The following is a 19,745-nucleotide window of genomic DNA, read 5'->3' as shown; positions in this document are numbered from 1 at the left end:
TCTGTTATGAAACTGAGAAATAAAAATAAAATTCTAAGGGCCCAACTTACTGAACAGACCACATCTTGACCAAGGGGACCCAAGAGAAAACTGAGTTCTCGGCTGGACGTAGTGGCTCCTGCCTGTAATCCCAACGCTTTGGGAGGCCAAGGCAGGTGGATCACCTGAGGTCAGGAGTTCAAGACCAGCCTACACAACATGGCGAAACCCCGTCTCTACTAAAAATTAGCCAGACATGGTGGCAGGCACCTGTAATCCCAGCTACTCAGGAGGTTTAGGCAGGAGAATCACTTGAACCTGAGAGGCAGAGGTTGCAGTGAGCTGAGATTGAGCCATTGCACTCCAACCTGGGTGACAGGAGCGAAATTCCGTCTCAAAAAAAATAAAACTGAGTTCTCAGCCATGACAGGATGGGAGGTCAGACACAGCTCGTTATACCTGTTCCTTCACTATCATTAAGCTTTCTTCTGTAAGAGCTCAAAAAAACCAGCCCTTTCAAAAGATTCCACCACTTATATCAACCAACTGCTTGACTGCTCTCCCTTCTTTTAGCAGTTTCAGCATAACAACAGATGAGCTTTTCTTCTGATGAGAGACCACCAACCATGGAATGATCCTGGCCAGTCTATGACGAATGCCCAGTGAGGGTTTTTGTGTCCTCTACTTCACCTTTGGATGTCAAAGAGCACAACACTCCACCCTGGGATCATGCTGATGCCGCCATCTTTGAACATGGGTCACAGAGAGGCATGAAGCTGAATTGCATATATATATATGTTTCTCCTTTCATAAATATGCATTATTTTCTCTATAGCTCATTGAATATGTATATCTGGCCACCCCATCCAGCTTAAATTCCTGTCTTATTCTTTGGACCCTTGAAGTGTCTATTTCTAGTTTCTGGCTGGGGAGCTATGCTTCCCAGCTTGTCAGAACGGCCACCCTGCAGGCTACAATCCTTTATGAAAAATAAAGCTCTCCTTTCCATATTTATGAATCTTATCATTCTTCCATTGACAAAACATAGCATTATAAACAGAAATGTGAATAAAAGTATACTAGCGTCTGTGGATTCACTGGATTTTGTATGCACACAATCACACCGTCTGCCAATAAAAGTATTCTTTCTTATTTCCAGTCCTTCTACTTTCATTTTTCTTCCTTACTACTTGGCTGAGAAATGCAGTAAAATGCTAAATCGGGGTAGAAACAACATCACTGCCATATCGCCAAGTTTCACATCAGGTATATTTCCAAACATATATTACCAAATATGGGCTTAAGGGGTTCCCTTTTATTTCTGTTGTTCTTAGCTTCTTCCCTCAAAAATCTGAAATCTCTCCGAATTTTTAAGTTTTTAAATGTCTTTCTTCATCTGTTGTGATGATGGTATTTTTCTTCCATAATCTGTTCATGTGGTGACTGTTGGTAAAGCACTGCAATTTTAGAAAAATCCAACTAGCTTATGACATACCCTTTTTATGTATTTCTAGATTGGAGGTGCCAGTAGTTTAAGATTTTGGTGTCTATGTTCATGAGTGATATTGGCTTCATTTATTCTTTATTAAATGCTTGAAATTTAAAGTGATTCTGCCTGGCTCTGACATTATTTTCATGGAAACATTGTTGACTACTGACTCTATACAATTACAAGACAAGCATTTCTCTTTAGATCAGTTTTGGGGACATTGAATTTTTTTTTTTTCTTTTTTCTTTTTTTTTTTTTTTTTGGACGGAGTCTTGCTCTGTCACCCAGGCTGGAGTGCAGTGGCTCGATCTCTGCTCACTGCAAGCTCCACCTCCTGGGTTCATGCCATTCTCCTGTCTCAGCCTCCCAAGTAGCTGGGACTACAGGCGCCCCCCCACCACACCCAGCTAATTTTTTTGTATTTTTAGTAGAGATGGGGTTTCTCCATGTTAGCCAGGATGGTCTCGATCTCCCGACTTCGTGATCCGCCCACCTTGGCCTCCCAAAGTTGTGGGATTACAGATGTGAGCCACCGCACCCAGCTGGGAAGTTGAATTTTTCTAAGAATATATCCATTTCATCGAAATCTTCAAATTTATTATAAAATCACCCCAACATCCTCTTTTTCATTCCTAGGGCATATGTAGCAGTGTACTGTTTGTAATGTTTCATATTTGGACTTTCTATGTCTGTTCTTGATTTGTTTGTCAGACGTTTGTCCTCTCAAACAACCAGGGTCTGTGGGAAAGACCTCAGTGCTCTTTGTGAGCATGACTTTCTGGGGCAGTGGGGGCTGCTGAGGGCCAGGGGGCCTGTCTGGTTAGGGTCCTGGGCCTCTCCTAGACAGCTCAGGTGTCCCGGCTCCCGCCAGTGGGTACCCACATCCCCTAGTCACTGAGGGCCTCTGTGAAAAGACATCTGCACGTTTCAGGAAGGCCCTGTCACTGCACAAAGGAGTCCTGAGGCCCTGGGACTCAGGCTAAGCAAGGACTTAGTTAAGAGCGGGTCGTGTTGCAGGCTTGCATGCAGCAAGATCCCATTTTCCTCCACAAAGACAACTGCTCACAGGAAGGCCCAGGGCCCCCAACAAGCCACTTTCACTTGTGTCCTCCTCAGACTTCCAGTGCCTAAAAACCCAGGGTGGGGAAGCCTCAAGGATGCGGTCCCAGATCTGGCAAGGCATGTTCCAGTCCTGGTCACGTGCGCACTGAAGCCTTAGGAGACAGAAATGGGGACTCAGGGGTCAAAATCAAGATTTAACCCTTGGAGGGCCGTCATGGCCTGAATTCTGGCCAACCCCCGCATTCATATGATTCATATGTTGAAGTCCAAACCCCTAGTACCTTCAAATGTGAGGGCCTTCAAAGAGGTAATTAAGGTAAAATTGTAATAGCCAGTTGGGTTTATCTTGTCTGCTGCTCAGAAAGCCAGATGTCCTGAGAACAACCGGTATTACAGCAAAGAAAGAGGTTAATCAGGATGGGCGCAGTGGCTCACGCCTGTAATCCCTACACTTTGGGAGGCCGAGGCGGGTGGATCACGAGGTCAGGAGATGGAGACCATCCTGGCTAACACGGTGAAACCCCGTCTCTACTAAAAATACAAAAAATCAGCCGGGCGCGGTGGCGGGCGCCTGTAGTCTCAGCTACTCAGGAGGCTGAGGCAGGAGAATGGCGTGAACCCAGGAGGCGGAGCGTGCAATGAGCCGAGATCCGGCCACTGCACTCCAGCCTGGGTAACGGGGTGAGACTCCACCTCAAAAAAAAAAAAAAGAAAAAAAGAAAGAAAGAGGTTAATCATCACAGGGCCAGCCAGGTGAGAACAAGGAGAAACTTCTCAAACCCATCTCTCTGATAATTCGGAGGCTAGGGCTTTTTTAGGATATTTTGGCAAGCAGGGTGCTGAGAAACAATTTATGAAATCACAGGGGTATGTAAAACTGTCTTCATGCAGCTGAGCTAGTTTCTGGGAGGGGCCTCACGGACCAGGAGGGGCTTTTGATCTACTAAAGTGCCAAATCTGAAAACTATCTCACACACTCATTCTCTGAGTTTTACATTCGCGATGTTATTTTTAGGGGTAGCTGGGGAAGTTATAAATTTTGTAACTCCTGGCTACGTGACTCTGGAGTACTCAACAACCTACAGAAAAACACCCTGATCGAAGGCAGGTTATTGGTTAACTATGCCTATTTTTTAGAAAAGTTTAAGTCCCTGCCATAATTTTAACCTTGTCTTATGAATGTTGCTTTAACTTCCGAATTGGTGGGGGCAAGGAGTGGAAGGGCTCAGTTTTTCTTGCCTCATGTTTAATTATAAACTAAATATTTCTCATAGTTATCTATGAGAACTCTGTGTTAGAATAAGATAAAAAAAGGGGGGGGGCGCTGTCAGGTTAGAAGTAAGATGAAGTCTACCATATTAAATTATTCTTATTATAATTCTGCAAAAGGCTGTGCACAGTGGCTCAGGCCTTTAATCCCTATACCTTGGCCTGGCCAAAAGCCCTTATAAACACTCAAACTATACAGCAAAAAATCATTAATAAAAATGTTGACCAGGCTGGGCGCGGTGGCTCACGCCTGTAATCCCAACACTTTGGGAGGCCAAAGCGGATGTATCATCTGAGGCCAGGAGTTCGAGACCAGCCTGGCCATCATGGTGAAACCCCATCTCTATTAAAAATACAAAAATTAGCCAGGTGTGATGGCACAAGTCTGTAATCCCAGCTACTCAGGAGGCTGAGGCTGGAAAGTCGCTTGAACCTGGGAGATGGGAATTGCAGTGGGCAGAGACTGAGCCATGGCACTCCAGCCTGAGTCACAGGGCCAGATTTCATCTTGGAAAAAAAAAAATGAAAAGAAAAAGAAAATGTTGACCAGACATCGTGGCTAATGCCTATAATCCCAGCACTTTCAGAGGCCAAGGCAGGGGGATCACTTGAGCCCAGGAGTTTGAGGCTCTAGCGAGAGAGCCAAGCCTTGTCTCTAAAAAAGAAAAATAATGCTATATTAGAAACTATTCATTTAATGCAAAAGAAAGCAGTAAATTTCAGGCCTCTGAGCCCATGCTAAACCATCATATCCCCTGTGACCTGCACGTATACATCCAGATGGCGTGAAAGAACTGAAGATTCACAAAAGAAGTGAAAATAGCCTTAACGGATGACATTCCACCATTGTGATTTGTTTCTGCCCCACCCTAACTGATCAATGTACTTTGTAATCTCCCCCACCCTTAAGAAGGTTCTTTGTAATCTCCCCCACCCTTAAGAAGGTTCTTTGTAATTCTCCCCACCCTTGAGAATGTACTTTGTGAGATCTACCCCCTGCCCGCTAAACATTGCTCCTAACTCCACAGCCTATCCCAAAACCTGTAAGAATTAATGATAATCCCACCACCCTTTGCTGACTCTCTTTTCAGACTCAGCCCACCTGCACCCAGGTGAAATAAACAGCCATGTTGCTCACACAAAGCCTGTTTGGTGGTCTCTTCACACGGACGCGCGTGACAGTAAATATGATTTTGGGCACACCAACATCTGTATCATTCAGGGTTCAATCAGAGAAACAATCAGTAATGTTCTGAGGTCAAATCTAATAGTGAACTAGTGAACTATATATGTGTGTGTGTGCCTGTGTGTATTTATATTATATAGGTGCATATACGTCTATACACATACACACTTGTACATATATATATAAAGCCATATATATGCCTTAGTCCATTCAGGCTGCTATAACAAAATACCATAGATTGGTTAGCTTATCAACAACAGAAATTTATTTCTCACAGTTCTGGAGACTGGGAAGTACAATCAGGTTAGGTGTCTGGTGAGGACTCACATCCTAGTAGAAAGTCATTTTCTCACTCTAACCTCACATGGCAGAAGGATCACAGGGATCTCCCTCTCTCCCTCCCCCTCTCTGCTCTCTTTGATGAAGACACTAATCCCCTTCATGAGGACTCCACCCTCATGACTTAGTCACTACCCAAAGGCCCTACCTCCTAATACCATTACCTTGGTGGTGAAGATTTTGACATATGAATTTTGAGGCTACATAAACATTCAGGCCATAGCAATACAAAACTCACTTCCATAATTCTAGGGGCTGGGTGGGCAGAATAAATTCTGTAGGGCAGGCCCTTCAGAAAAGCAGGTGGAAACTCCTGAAACAGCAGATGAAGCAGCTGAGCACTTATAGAACTTTTTTTAATTTTTACATAAATAAAATAAGGTCTTCCTGTGTTTCCCAGACTGAATTTTAACTCCTGCGCTCAAGCGATCCTCCTGCCTCAGCCTCCCAAAGTGTTGGGTTTCCAGGCTTGAGTCACCACACCCAGCCAGATGTGATTCCCACCACCTCCACCCCCCAGGGCAACCTCAGCTTTGCTCTTTAACTGATTGAAAATAACCCACCCAGATTATCCAGGATAATCTCATTTACTGAAAGCCAACTGATTATATAACCCAATCACATCTACAAAATACCTTCACAGCAATGCCTAGATTCGTGTTTTATTGAAAAAATAGGAAGTGTAGAGCAGCCAAGTTGACACGTAGACAGCACCATCGCAATGATAAAAAGACACGAGTTTCAGAAGAGGCGAGGAAAACAAAAAATACAAAGTAAGGTAAGAACATTCTTATAATGTGGAAACTACTATGGCCAAACTGAAATAATTAAACAAGAGTCATATTTAGAAAGGTATTATGAAAAAGACAAAATCATCAAGTAGAATCTGTACTTCCGCTTAATCTAGTTACTTCAAGTTTCTTTCTACAGGTGTTAAATATTTAATGAGGGGATTAAATTGAAAGGTATTTAAGAAAGGGGCGGGTAACCCTGATCCTATATAAAGCCTGTCTTTGGGAGCTGCTCAATTACTCGCTGATCTCCGTGGAGTCCAGGTTTTCTACCCAAGATGAATTTGGACAGTACTTCAGGTGGTAAGTTCCCATCAGCTTTTTCTCTGTTCTTTGGGATTGCTACATGCCTTGCTCATTTTTCAGAGTTTGTCAAAGTTCACAGCACAAACATGATTCGAGGTACAGACTGGTAGAGCAGCAGCTGTTTTTAGCTGATAAATTGTGTTAGAACAGCCATGGGTGCTTTGAAGTTGGACTCTTGAATTTCAAATGTAAGATGGCAGCCATGAGTCCCACACAAGGGTCATCTACCTAAAGTTTTAAAGTTGACAGTTTATGTGGAGGGAAGAATGTATGAACTGTCTAATGCAGCCTACTGAATTTTTTTGAGATATATTCTTTTTCATTAGAAGTACCAGCTCCTGTGTGTCTTATTTCACCTTTTCAATCGTTCCATGAGTTTCACTTTTTTCATTGATTTTTATTAATTTTCCTCCTCCCTACTGCTTCCTCTTTTGGTAATTTTGTACATTTTCTGTGTAAGTTCTCTCTTTGGAAACTTAGGCCATTAATTATCGTTTTCTAATATATATATTTAAATGTCTATGTACCCAATTTAGCATGACTTTAGCCATAAAAAAAAGCAAAAATACAGAGTAATAATAGAACAGGCGCGGTGGCTCAAGCCTGTAATCCCAGCACTTTAGGAGGCCAAGGCAGGCAGATCATGAGGTCAGGAGATCGAGACCATCCTGGCTAACACAGTGAAACCCTGTCTCTACTAAAAATACAAAAAATTAGCCAGGTGTGGTGGCGCCCCAGCTACTCAGGAGGCTGAGGCGGGAGAATGGTGTGAACCTGGGAGACAGAGCTTGCAGTGAGCTGAGATGGTACCACTGCAATCCAGCCTGGGCGACAGATCGAGACTCTGTCTCACAAAAAAAAAAATAATAATAATAATAATAATTAACAAAATGGGGAGGCCAGGACAGGAGGATCAATTGAACCCAGGAGTTCGAGGCCAGCCTGGCAAGATGATGAGATCTCATCTCTACAAAGAAAAAAAAATAGCCAGGCACAGTGGTGCATACCTGTAGTCCCAGCTACTCCAGACACTGAGGCATAAAAATTGCTTGACCCCAGGAGTGGAGGTTGCATTGACCTGAGACTGCACCACTGCACTCCAATCTGGGCAACAGAGTTAGACTCTGTCTCAAAATAAATTAATTAAACTAAACCACAGATTTAAACCTATATTCTTCATGCTATTCTTCCCCTTTTCTGTTCATCAGGCATACTTCAAAAAGAATTCTGGAGAAACAGAATTCAGTATAACCAGAGTCAAAAGGATATCCTCCAATCATGGTTTCAACATGACCCTTTCCCTGATAAAGCTGCCAGAGAACAACTGGCCAAAGAAATTGGGGTTCCAGAGTCTAATATTCAGGTGGGCATTAGATTTCTACTTCATTATCTGTCAGAACCACGGTAAAGAGAAAGACTAGGCCCAGCACTTTTGCCAGTTCCCTTATATCAGGTATTTTGCTAAGAAACGTTTTCCTGTTACACAAAATTAGAAAACAAATAAAAAGGCCAGGCGCGGTGGCTCATGCCTGTAGTACCAGCACTTTGGGAGGCCGGGGTGGGGCCTCATGAGGTCAGGAGATGGAGACCATTCTGGCTACACGGTGAAACCCCGTCTCCACTAAAAATACAAAAAAAAAAAATTACCCGGGCGTGGTGGCAGGCACCTGTAGTCCCAGTTACTCAGGAGGCTGAGGCAGGAGAATCACATGAACCTGGGAGGCCGAGCTTGCAGATTGCGCCACTGCACTCCAGGCTGGGTGACAGAGCCAGACTTCGTCTCAAAAAAAAAAAGAAAAGGAAAGAAAACAAATAAAAACAAGGATGCTGTTTATGAATTTTACCAAAGGTGGAAATATCATTTGTATTCACTAATGGGGAAGGAGAATATAGTGGCTCAGTCTCTGCCAATAGGTAATTAAGTCATATTTTGAGATTTAGAGAATATAGGAAATGAAATCGCCATGAGAATTATGTCCTATATTTTAGTATTGGAATATTCAGATAGATTATTCATATGTAATTACAAGGAAACTGGGGTAAGAATGCATGTGCATTCCCAAGTCTCAGACTATTTTTTAATTTAATGTCTCAAATGCGATTCATACACACAATGTTTGAAATAAAATTCCATACTGAATTATTTTAAATATAATAGCTGATATAAAATGAAGCTAAGTTAAACCTCTTCAGTTATCCGAGAGATACCTGGACTGGGTAGGGTGACCCACACCTGTAATCCCAACACTTTCAGAGGCCGAAATTGGAAGATCACTTGAAGCCAGGAGTTTAAGACCAGCCTGGACAACATAAAACACCATCTCTCCAAAAAATGTATTTTAATTTGCTGGGTGTGTTGGTCCACACCTGCAGTCCCAGCTACTCGGGGGAGCTTAGGTGGAAGGATCATTTGAGCTCAGGAGGTAGAGGCTGCAGTAAGCTGTGATTGCACCACTGCACTTCAGCCTGGGAGACAGAGCGAGACAATGTCTACCAAAAAAAAGAAGATATCTTTGATTCCTGGCATGGTGGTGTACACCTGTACTCCCAGCCACTTAGGAGGTTGAGGCAGGAGAATCGCTTGAGCCCAGACATTCTGTGCTATAGTGTGCTTGTGTTATGCAGATTGGGTGTCTGCAGTATGTGGATTGGATGTCTGCAGTAAGTTTGGCATCAATATGGTAATGTCCCAAGAGCTGGGGACCGCCAGGGTGCCTAAGGAGGAGTGAGTCAGTCCAGGTCAGAAACAAAGCAGATCAACACTCATGCTCATCAGTAGTGGGATCGTGCCTGTGAATAGCCACTGCACTCCAACCTGGGCAACATAGCAAGACTTTGTCTCAAAGAAAGAAAGAAAGAAAAAGGGATCCCTGTAAATAATATAATTCTATCAGTGAAAATGGTATTTAAACCAATGAAGACCAAGTGAAATTGTGTTTTTAGAGGAAAATAATGAGTTCTGGGTTTTGCATCAAATGTACAGTCTCCAACAAGCCATTGGCTATAAGAATCTCAGTCTGAGAGGATATAGGAGAGAAGAAATTTACTTGTCTCTTCATGTATCTATACTGGATGTGGGAGGCAGGGATTACTCAAGTCCCAGTAACAAAAGTACATTCTATGGGAATACTGGTAATTGGCTTTGAGGTACTGGGCCCACTTGGAATGACGGTGAAAATGGCAAGTTCAGGAAATGATGTAGATAGAGGTTGCCTCTGCTATAGTGTTTATACTTTATTCACTTGTTTCCAGTTTCCATCTGTACTTAAGATTTCTTAACTAAAACTATTCTGATTCATTAATTTAGAGAAGAGATAAAACCTTTTAACATAACGTTCACCAACTTTTTTACCACAGACTGGTTTTGTGGAAGACAGTATTTCCACAGACAAGGAGGGGTGGGTAATGGTTTCGGGATGAAACTGTTCCACCACCGATCATCAGGCATTAGCTATTAGTTAGATTCTCATAAGGAGCTCACAACCTGGATCCCTCAAATGCACAGTTCACAGTAGGGTTTGTGCTCCTGTGACAATCTAACACAGCAGCTGATCTGACAGGAGGTGAAGCTCAGGTAGGTAATGCTCGCTGGCCCTCCACTCACCTCCTGCTGGGCCACCCGGTTCCTAACAGGGTTCAGGACGCCAGCTTTAGCACAATGCCTATGATATAAGAGTGGTTTATTGGATATTGGTTGTCATTAAGACGCTAAATGTTCTTAAGAATATCTAATTATCAAAATAATAACACTTAGAAATCATTAGAAAATATATTGCAATTCTGACTCTAATAATGAGGAAACAAGCAAAGAGTTCAATTGGTTTTGTTAGGGACGAGAGTGACAAAATGAGGTGTGTGGCTCCCTAGAAGTCTCCTCATCTATTGTTAACCCTGGGATAAAAATGACTAAGAGGAAATACGGATGAGTGTTAGCCTAGCTCTTTACTATGGCTAATTCTGCTCTCCTATTTAAAGAAATTTTTCTGCAATTAATTCCATATGTATTGTATGTTATGAAATGGTATTTCCTGTGAAGAAGTGATGAGGGTCAAGAAAAGATATTCAGAAACTGAAATCCTGCTAGGAGGAAGAGAGAGAGAGAGTGCAATCCTTTGAGAGACCTCATAGGGTCTCCTAAATCAAACAAATTTACTTTGGATGCCACAAAAAATGACCATGAAAGAAAGGCTCCTTTGATTTGAAGGGAGATTCATGTGTGACCCTGAATCGTATGCCAATAGTAGCATCATTCCCAGGACAATGCATTGCCTTTCTCTTGTGGGTATTATTCCAGCGACAGGTAGTCAAATCAGTTTTGTTCAATTGAATTGATATTTGGAATGACATAGCCTGAGTTGCATGACTGTCACATCTTCTTCTCCTACTTAGGTTTGGTTTAAAAACTACAGAGTAAAACAGAGAAAACTAGATTATACATGCTTCTCAGAAAAAGATCAAACCCAGGGGCATGACCAGTCCCAGCATCTGACTCATGGTAAGAATGCTCAGTGGGTCCCATTGAGAGTACAATTTTTTTTTAGGTGAAAGCAAGTTTATTAGAGAAGTAAATAAACAAAAGAATGGCCACTCCATAGGCAGAGCGGCCTCCCACAATTGAATGAGACAGGCAGGTTCTTCACAAGCAAGCTCGGGGCTTTTTATTTTTTTATTTTTTATTTTTGTATTTTGTTTTGAGACGGAGTCTCACTCTGTTGCCTGAAGTGCAGTGGCGTGATCTCAGCTCACTGCAACCTCTGCCTGCCGGATTCAAGTGATTCTCCTGCCTCAGCCTCCCAAGTAGCTGGAACTACAGAGGTGCGCCACCACGCCCAGCTAATTTTTTGTATTTTTAGTAGAGACAGGGTTTCATCAGTTGGCCAGGCTGGCCTTGAACTCCTGACCTCAAGTGATCCGCTCACCTTGGCCTCCCAAAGTGCAGGACTACAGGCATGAGCCACTGGGCCCAGCCTAGCTCTGGGCTTTTTGGTCCTGCTGCAGAGCAATAACCTCCTCTTCTGCCACCTTGGGGATTCAGAGAGAGCAAATATGGCCAGCATTATCTTCATAGGTTTGTTTTTCTGGTTTGAATATGAAAATTCCCCTAACAGCTTCTATGTTCTCCTTTAGAATACTTACCAAAAGAAGCCCGGCAAAAACAGACATTCATCACGTGGACTCAAAAAAACAAACTAGTGCAAGCCTTTGAGAGGAACCCATTCCCTGATATTGCTACCAGGAAAAAACTGACTGAACAAACAGGCCTGCAGGAATCAAGAATTCAAGTAAGTTCCATGTCTGTGACCCCGACTATATCCTGCCTGTGATACTGCCCCCTGAAGGTGTTACTGAAAAACTTCGAGCTGTCTTGGGTTATCAAAGTCATCAAGGGCAATGACGAGGGATGGTAAATGTCTGGCATTGCAAGTCCCATTTTTGTCAAGGAAGAATTTTCAAATCAAATTGCTATGCACGGATTTGGAATCACTAGCAGAAACTACCCATTTTGAGAACATTGTTAGATTTTCTACAACCTTGAGAGTGTTGTCATTTTAGCTCAGATAATTCTTTCTTGTGAGGCGCCACCCTGTGCATGGTAGAATATTGGTCAGCATTCCTGGCCTCTACCATCTAGATACCAGTAAAGCACCTGCCCACCTTCTCTTCCCCTGTTTGTGACAAGCAAATAATTCACAGACATAGTCAAATGTTCTCCCGTTGAGGAACAAAATTGGCCCCCACAGAGTATTTTCTTCTACCTAAGTTATGGGGATAGTGATTTAGCATATGTTAAGTGCTCATGACTTAGGAGGCACAGTCATGGGTTTATGACACACAAACCTCAAATACATTTATTTGTGTTTGTTAGTCATTAATCAGATGAATACACATGCACACAAACTATCAATTCTTATGCACACATCCATGAAGAGGAAAAAAATGTCAGCCTGGTCAAGAGATCTTTTTTGCTTATCCATTGTTGCAATTAAAGGGAGAATTCGAGAACACGTGCCTTTCCACTCAGAGATTCAACTCACCTGTACTTAATTGCTGACTGTGTTATAACCTCAGAATATATATTTGTGTTTGTGTATATACAAACATACACATTACACACACACACACATGCACACATGAACACATGGACTGGAGTTAATTTCACATATAAAATGTATAAGATTTTCTTTTTCTCAAATTCACATAAAAAAGAAAAATAAACAAAAGTAATAAAAATAAATAATAATAAACATATATATACATGATTTCATATACAGTCGTCCCTTAGTATCCATGAGGGATTGGTTCCAGGACCTTCCCCTGAATACTAAACTCCAAGGATGCTCAAGTTCCTGATATAAAATGGTGTCGCATTTGAATATAACCTGTGCACATCTCGTGTACTTTAAAACCTCTGTAAATTACCTGTACTACCTAATACAATGTAAATGCGATGTGAATAGTTGTTATACTGAATTTTTCTTTGTATTATTTTATTGTTGCATTGGTTTTTATTTGGGTTTTCTTCCAAATATTTTCAATCCATGGTTGGTTGAATCAGGGTGTATAGACAGAACCCATGGATTCAGAGAGCCAACTCTCTCTATAAAATCACCCTGTGATTTGTCCTTAGGTTAATAGCTCCTTTGTTTTACAGCGCATGTGATGCAGAGTTACAATTGCTTATATCTTATGATGTCATGTCTCCCTTTTTCTCACTTAGATGTGGTTTCAGAAACAAAGATCTCTGTACCCCAAGAATTGCAGAAGGGAGCCAGTAAATTTATTGGTAGATGACCCAAACGAGAGACCAGATACAACTGTTGGGTGGCATCCAGTCAACCTGTTCAGCCTCACAGACAGCTCTCATTATTTTTCTTCCTCAACTTCTTCCAGCGGGCACCAAACTCTTCTACATGTTCTTCCTTCAACCCAGGCGCCTTGGGATTCCTTCAGGGTCCATGTGACCCAAGGACCAAATGTCGTGATCATGCAGCCCACACAGGCTGTGCAGGAAGTAGATAACTCTCATCAGCCTCTGATACTTCCGAATCACGTCCTGACACTGCCAATTCTGAAAAAGGACTTAGATACTCTGACTCCCTTCTGGCTCCAATACCAAGAACACCAGAATCACAAAGAACACACGGGCTCGGGAGTACCACAGTTCAAGAGCCATTCGCAGCCTGAACCTGAGCACAGGGAGCAACAACCTCTGAATCTGGGTCAGCTTGACATATCGAACATTTTGCAAAGGTGGGACAAGATCTGCCAGGCTCTGCTTGCAGAATGGGACCCTCTCAAAGGGACACACTGAGACAGACTTGTGGCAGCAGCAGGCACGCTCAGCTGAGAACCATGTCATCCATTTGGCCAATTGCCCCAGCAATATGTAGAAACCTCAAGCCTTTAGGTCAACTCCTGTAATGCAAAGTTCTTCAGTAAAAGGTACAACTTGGCCGGGCGCGGTGGCTCACGCCTGTAATCCCAGCACTTTTGGAGGCCAAGGTGGCGGATCACGAGGTCAGGAGATCGAGACCAGCCTGGCCAACATGGTGAAAGTCCGTCTCTACTAAAAATACAAAAATTAGCTGGGCGTGGTGGCGCATGCCTGTAGTCCCAGCTACTCAGAAGGTTAAGGCAGGAGAATCACTTGAACCTGGTAGGCAGAGGTTGCAGTGAGTTGAGATCACGCCACTGCACTCCAGCCTGGTGACAGAGTGAGACTCCGTCTCAAAATAAATAAATAAATATAAAGGTACAACCTGACAATTTCTGACATACAGAAATTGGAAGTGAGGTACAGATGGCTGGATTGGTTACAGCTTGGTGTATGCCTTATTTGAACACTCAGCATTGTATGAATGGTTGAAGTATGGCCACTGGAATTGTCCAAGACTTAGCTACTGTTACACATGCATACTACTAAGTTAGGTTTTCAATGTCTACCTATTAAGCTAGGTTACAGTTCATCCACAAGTACTCAAATATAGAAGCACAGAGTTCTTCACAGGCCACATTTACTTTGCTTTCACATGGGTTAGCATCCAAGATAGAGTTATTTTAGCCTCCACAAGACGTATGTGGGGTTTACTTTGGAACGATAAAAATATCTTTGAAAAAAAAATTTTTTTTTTCTTTTTTTTTTTGAGATGGAGTCTCGCTCTGTTGCCCAGGCTGGAGTGCAATGGTGCAATCTCGGCTCACTGCAACCTCTGCTTCCCGGGTTCAAGCAATTCTCCTGCCTCAGACTCCTGAGTTGCTGGAATTATAGGAGTGCGCCACCACACCTGGCTCATTTTTGTATTTTTAGTAGAGTTGGGGTTTCACCATCTTGGGCAGGCTGGTCTCAAACTCCTGACCTCATGATCCGCCCACCTTGGCCTCCCAAAGCGCTGGGATTACAGGTGTGAGCCATCACGCCCAGCCTTGAAAAATACTACTTCTTTGTTTATCTTATCCTTTTGAATTCTGTTCCATTATACAATGCTTTCAACTCCATATAAAGGTGTGGAAACAAGGTCAGTATATATAGATCTAGTTTTACAAAGATACCAGTTTGCACTACTACAAACAGTTGTGCAGTGAACATCCCTACCAGTGTCTGTGTCCATTATGTGAAAGGGTTCTGTAGGGTTTGCACACTGAAGCAAAAGTGCCAGAATATTTTGACATCAGTATTTATTGCTAAGTTAGCCTCAGCTGAAATTGTTGCTCCTAATATGAGATGCACCTTCATTTATCTAGGGAATGAAAACACATGCACATGCACACATGTTAGTGGAACATGCCTACCTGAAAAGATTCTGATATAATTATTTAACAGTGTTGATACCAAAGCAGTGTCATCATCTGGGGTAACACCTGAGGTTCCCTGTCCCATGGCCATGGAAAACTAGGATACAGACACACCAGAGTGAGGTTAAGAATGGAAGTTTAATAAGCCAAAGAAAGAGAAGAGCTCTCTGTGCAGAGAGGGGTCCTGGAGAAAATGGATTGCCACTTGCATAGTGAAATGCAGAAGGTATTATAGATGAGCTTGAGGGGGTGGTGTCTGATTTACATAGGGCACCAAAGATTGGTCAGGCCAGATGCACCATTTGCATAGCATGCAAAGAAGCTGGCTACCCCATCCAAATCTTTTATTATGCAGATGTGTTCTCTACCTGGCCACCACCATGTTGCCTGCTTTTTCACTGTACATGTAGTGACAAAGAAAAAAGAAAAGAAAGCCTCCATGTTGAACATACCTGGCTTTCCTTTTCTATTAGCACAGATGCTGGCATTTATTCATGCGAGCTTCCAGCTTGCTTATCTATGTCTACGGTTCCATTTTTCAGGCTGCTTTTTGTTAGAAAAGATTTGGGGCTGCTTTTGGTTTTTTTTGTTTTGTTTTGTTTTGTTTTGTTTTGTTTTTTTGAGACGAGTCTCGCTCTGTCGCCCAGGCTGGAGGGCAGTGGCCAGATCTCAGCTCACTGCAAGCTCCGCCTCCCGGGTTTACGCCATTCTCCTGCCTCAGCCTCCGGAGTAGCTGGGACTACAGACGCCCGCCACCTCGCCCGGCTAGTATTTTTTTGTATTTTTTAGTAGAGACGGGGTTTCACCGGATTAGCCAGGATGGTCTCGATCTCCTGACCTTGTGATCCACCCGTCTTGGCCTCCCAAAGTGCTGGGATTACAAGCTTGAGCCACCGCGCCCGGCCTGGGGCTGCTTTTGTTAAAAGGGAAACCTTGCTGGGGGCTCCTTTTACCCTCACTATCTGCCTACATAATTTCTCTCCACCTCCTGTATCAACACCATGCCTAGTTTTGTTTTTAAATTGTTCCCCTAGATAATTCTTGTTTGCAGGCAAAGATTAGAGCTCTTAGTATAAATAGTCACTCCTCCCTACTTCCAACACATATGTGAAAAGAGTTCCCCAGGTTACAAAGACAAGTTTTATATTTGTTTTTTCTGTTTTGTTTGTCAGTGTGTGTTTTGGTTTTTGGTTTTGTTTTGAGATAGGGTCTCACTCTGTCATCCAGGTTGGAGTAGAGTGGCACCATCTTGGCTGACTGCAGCCTCAACCTCCTGGGCTCAAGCAATTCTCCCACCTCAGCCTCAACCTCCCAGGTTCAAGTGATCCTCCCACCCTAGTCTCCTGAGTAGCTGGGACTACAGGCACATGTGCCATCACACTGAGCTAATTTTTGTATTTTTGGTAGAAACAGGTTTTCACCATATTGCCCAGGCCGGTCTCAAATTCCTGAGCTCAAGCAATCAACCCGCCTCAGCCTCCCAAAGTGCTGGGATTACAAGCGTGAGCCACCACAACTGGCTGAAGACAGGTCTTTTGAAATACCTTAGTCAGATGAAAGCAAAGAATAAGCCAGGCGCAGTGGCTCAAGCCTGTAATCCCAGCACTTTGGGAGGCCGAGACGGGTGGATCACGAGGTCAGGAGATCGAGACCATCCTGGCTAACACGGTGAAACCCCGTCTCCACTAAAAAATACAAAAAACTAGCCGGGCGAGGTGGCGGGCGCCTGTAGTCCCAGCTACTCGGGAGGCTGAGGCAGGAGAATGGCGGGAACCCGGGAGGCGGAGCTTGCAGTGAGCTGAGATCTGGTCACTGTGCTCCAGCCTAGGCGACAGAGCAAGACTCCGTCTCAAAAAAAAAAAGAAAGCAAAGAATAAAAGAATGAAGAAAGCCTACATGACATATGGGATATTATTAAGTGAACAAATATTCAAATTTGGGGAGTTTCAGAAGGCGAAGAGATGAGAAAAGGCATAGAAAAGCCTTTTTGTTAGAAAAGAAATGATTAGGGGGCTGCTTTTTTTTAAAAGGGAAACTTTGCTGAAGACTCTTTTTGCCTTCATTATCTGACTCTAAAACTAGCCAGGACCAGTTTATGTTCATGTTACCAAAATACCAGGGGTTCAGTCTAGGTCCTGCTGCTGGCCACATGGAAAGCCAATCACTGAGACAATGATTATTGCCAAAGAAGAAGGCTTTAATCGGGCACTTACAGCTGAGGAGACAGGAGATCAGTCTCAAATTCATCACTCTTACTGATTAAATTAGGGGTTTATATAGCAGGGAAGAAACGTTAACTATGCATGGGACAACAGGAACTTGGAAAGGGTAAGGAACAAATCACGATGAATGAAGGGCCTGGCATCCCATCGTCTGGATGCGAGGATCTGGTGACCCTCAGTTCTTTGATACTTTTCGAGAGGCCTGGCGGCTTCTTTCCTGTGGAAGGAACTCAGATAAAACAAATGTTAAGTTTCAACCTTTAAGACTAGAAGGGTTGATTTCTATGTTTCTTCAAAAAAAAAAAACTGTCTATAAGACTATTGGGTCAATTTCAGTCCAGTCCCCTTTTTCTATTATTGATTCCTCAATCGTGAGGAATCTGATCGCCAATCTTACTGGCTCCTTCACGCTGAGGAAGAATGTTGTCGGCAGCTCCATACCATGGGCGACCACGTGGCTACCCAGGAATCAAAGGTTAATCTAATACTGTAGTTTTCTTCAGAAACACAGTCTTTCTCTCTCCAGTTCCCAATTTCTGCCAAAGAAAAATCACAGCAGAACCAACCTACCTGCAAAAAAAGCTTCAGTCCCATATACTTGGCCTGATTACCCTCACAAATGCAGCAAGAATCATTGTCCACATAGCCACTCCTAAAATGGCCTTGCTAGAACCTCTCACAAAGGCATTTCAGTCAAAGCCCTGGGAAAATAACCAGTTCCTCAAACTGTGTCCCATTATAAAAGAAAACAGATTCTTTTTTTTTTTTTCTTTTTTTTCTTCTTTTTTTTTTTTTGAGACGGAGTCTTGCTGTGTCGCCCAGGCTGGAGTGCAGTGGCGCAATCTCGGCTCACTGCAAGCTCCGCCTCCCGGGTTCACGCCATTCTCCTGCCTCAGCCTCCCGAGTAGCTGGGACTACAGGCGCCCGCCACTGCGCCCGGCTAATTTTTTCTATTTTTAGTAGAGACGGGGTTTCACCATGGTCTCGATCTCCTGACCTTGTGATCCGCCCGCCTCGGCCTCCCAAAGTGCTGGGATTACAGGCGTGAGCCACCGCGCCCGGCTTTTTTTTTTTAAGACAGAGTTTCACTCTGTCGCCCAGGCTACAGTGCAGTGGTGCAATCTCAGCTCACTGCAAGCTCTCCCGGGTTCACGCCATTGTCCTGCCTCAGCCTCCCTAGTAGCTGGGACTACAGGCGCCAGCCACTGTGCCCGGCTAATTTTTTGTATTTTTAGTAGAGACAGGGTTTCACCATGTTAGCCAGGATGATCTCGATCTCCTGACCTCGTGATCCACCTGCCTCAGCCTCCCAAAGTGCTGGGATTACAGGCATGAGCCACCGCACCCAGCCAGAAAACAGATTCTTATTGCACTTATGCAAACATGTTGCCAGGAATTAAGAACAGTCACAATTAATTTACAAGTTCTTGAGAAATTAGGCAGAGAGAGAAATATGCCTCAAATTCTGTTTACAAGAGTATACTCTACTCAATTTTTAAAGGCTATAAATAGCTCAAAAAAAAAAAAAAACTCTCCAGACTCTGAAGAATCAGCAATGTTCGTAACAAACAACAGCAACAAAAAGCAATAAAAATTTATTTCAGTCCTCCATTAGTCCAGTCCATGCAATCAACTCCCTGCTCTGCTTCAAAATAGGTCAGCAATATTTATGAACATGTCCGCCTTTCCATTCATGCCCTGGAAGTTTTCTTTCTAATCCAATGGCACAATCTCCAAAGTTATCAGAAATCTGCATTTAAGAGTCCTTTTTGGTTGGGAACAGTGGCTCACACCTATAATCTCAGCACTTTGGGAAGCCGAGGTGGGCAGATCACTTGAGGTCAGGAGTTCGAGACTAGCCTGGCCAACATGGCAAAATCCCATTTCTACCAAAAATACAAAAACTAGCCAGTCATGGTGACACATGCCTGTAATCCCAGCCACTCAGGTGGCTGTGGCAAGAGAATCGCTTGAACCCAGGAGACAGAGGTTGCAGTGAGCCAAGCTTGTACCACTGCACTCCAACCTGGGTAACAAAGTGAGACTCTGTCTCAAAAAAAAAAAAAAAAAAAAAAAAAGTTTTTGTTTATGAACTCTCCCAAAGAAGCAAGCCCTGGACTGTAGTTATAAGTCTTTTTCTTTTTTTTTTTTTTTGAGAAAAATCAAAGCAAAAAAAACAATAATGGGTGACAAAAGTCTTAAGACAGCCATAGTTAAAGACAGAGTCAACAAGGAAATTTGCTTATTTCTGTGGCATACAACAATTACAATAATCACAATTACTACTGACAATATATATTAAGACATAT

At 43.1% G+C, this 19,745-nt stretch overlaps 3 protein-coding genes across 3 annotated transcripts in view; 2 read left to right on the top strand and 1 right to left on the bottom strand.

Moving 5' to 3' along the window:
• The window catches only part of CFDP1 (craniofacial development protein 1), a 934,470-nt gene that overhangs the window by 517,475 nt on the left and 397,250 nt on the right, over nt 1-19,745 (top strand). The gene's annotated exons all lie outside the window — the stretch shown is intronic.
• Nucleotides 1-19,745, bottom strand: part of CNTNAP4 (contactin associated protein family member 4) — a 990,511-nt gene that overhangs the window by 845,222 nt on the left and 125,544 nt on the right. The window lies entirely within an intron of this gene.
• Nucleotides 6,508-13,740, top strand: DUXB (double homeobox B). The gene is made up of 5 exons (XM_050775041.1): nt 6,508-6,517; nt 7,630-7,784; nt 10,811-10,916; nt 11,549-11,703; nt 13,140-13,740. Exons 1-5 carry the CDS (start codon nt 6,508-6,510, stop codon nt 13,731-13,733), a joined length of 1,020 nt encoding a protein of 339 aa, XP_050630998.1. The 3' UTR covers nt 13,734-13,740.

The sequence above is a fragment of the Macaca thibetana genome, chromosome 20 (genome assembly GCF_024542745.1).
Source record: "Macaca thibetana thibetana isolate TM-01 chromosome 20, ASM2454274v1, whole genome shotgun sequence".
Taxonomy (NCBI): Eukaryota; Metazoa; Chordata; class Mammalia; order Primates; family Cercopithecidae; genus Macaca; species Macaca thibetana.
The sequence above is the reverse complement of the archived record's forward strand: the minus strand, read 5'-3'. Positions and strand labels throughout refer to the sequence as shown.

What these genes read in the sequence shown, in the direction of transcription:
- DUXB (XM_050775041.1), top strand. An exon ending in TTCCAGAGTCTAATATTCAG is followed by an intron (nt 7,785 to 10,810) that starts GTGGGCATTAGA and finishes TCTCCTACTTAG; the next exon opens with GTTTGGTTTAAAAACTACAG. An exon ending in TGCAGGAATCAAGAATTCAA is followed by an intron (nt 11,704 to 13,139) that starts GTAAGTTCCATG and finishes TTTCTCACTTAG; the next exon opens with ATGTGGTTTCAGAAACAAAG.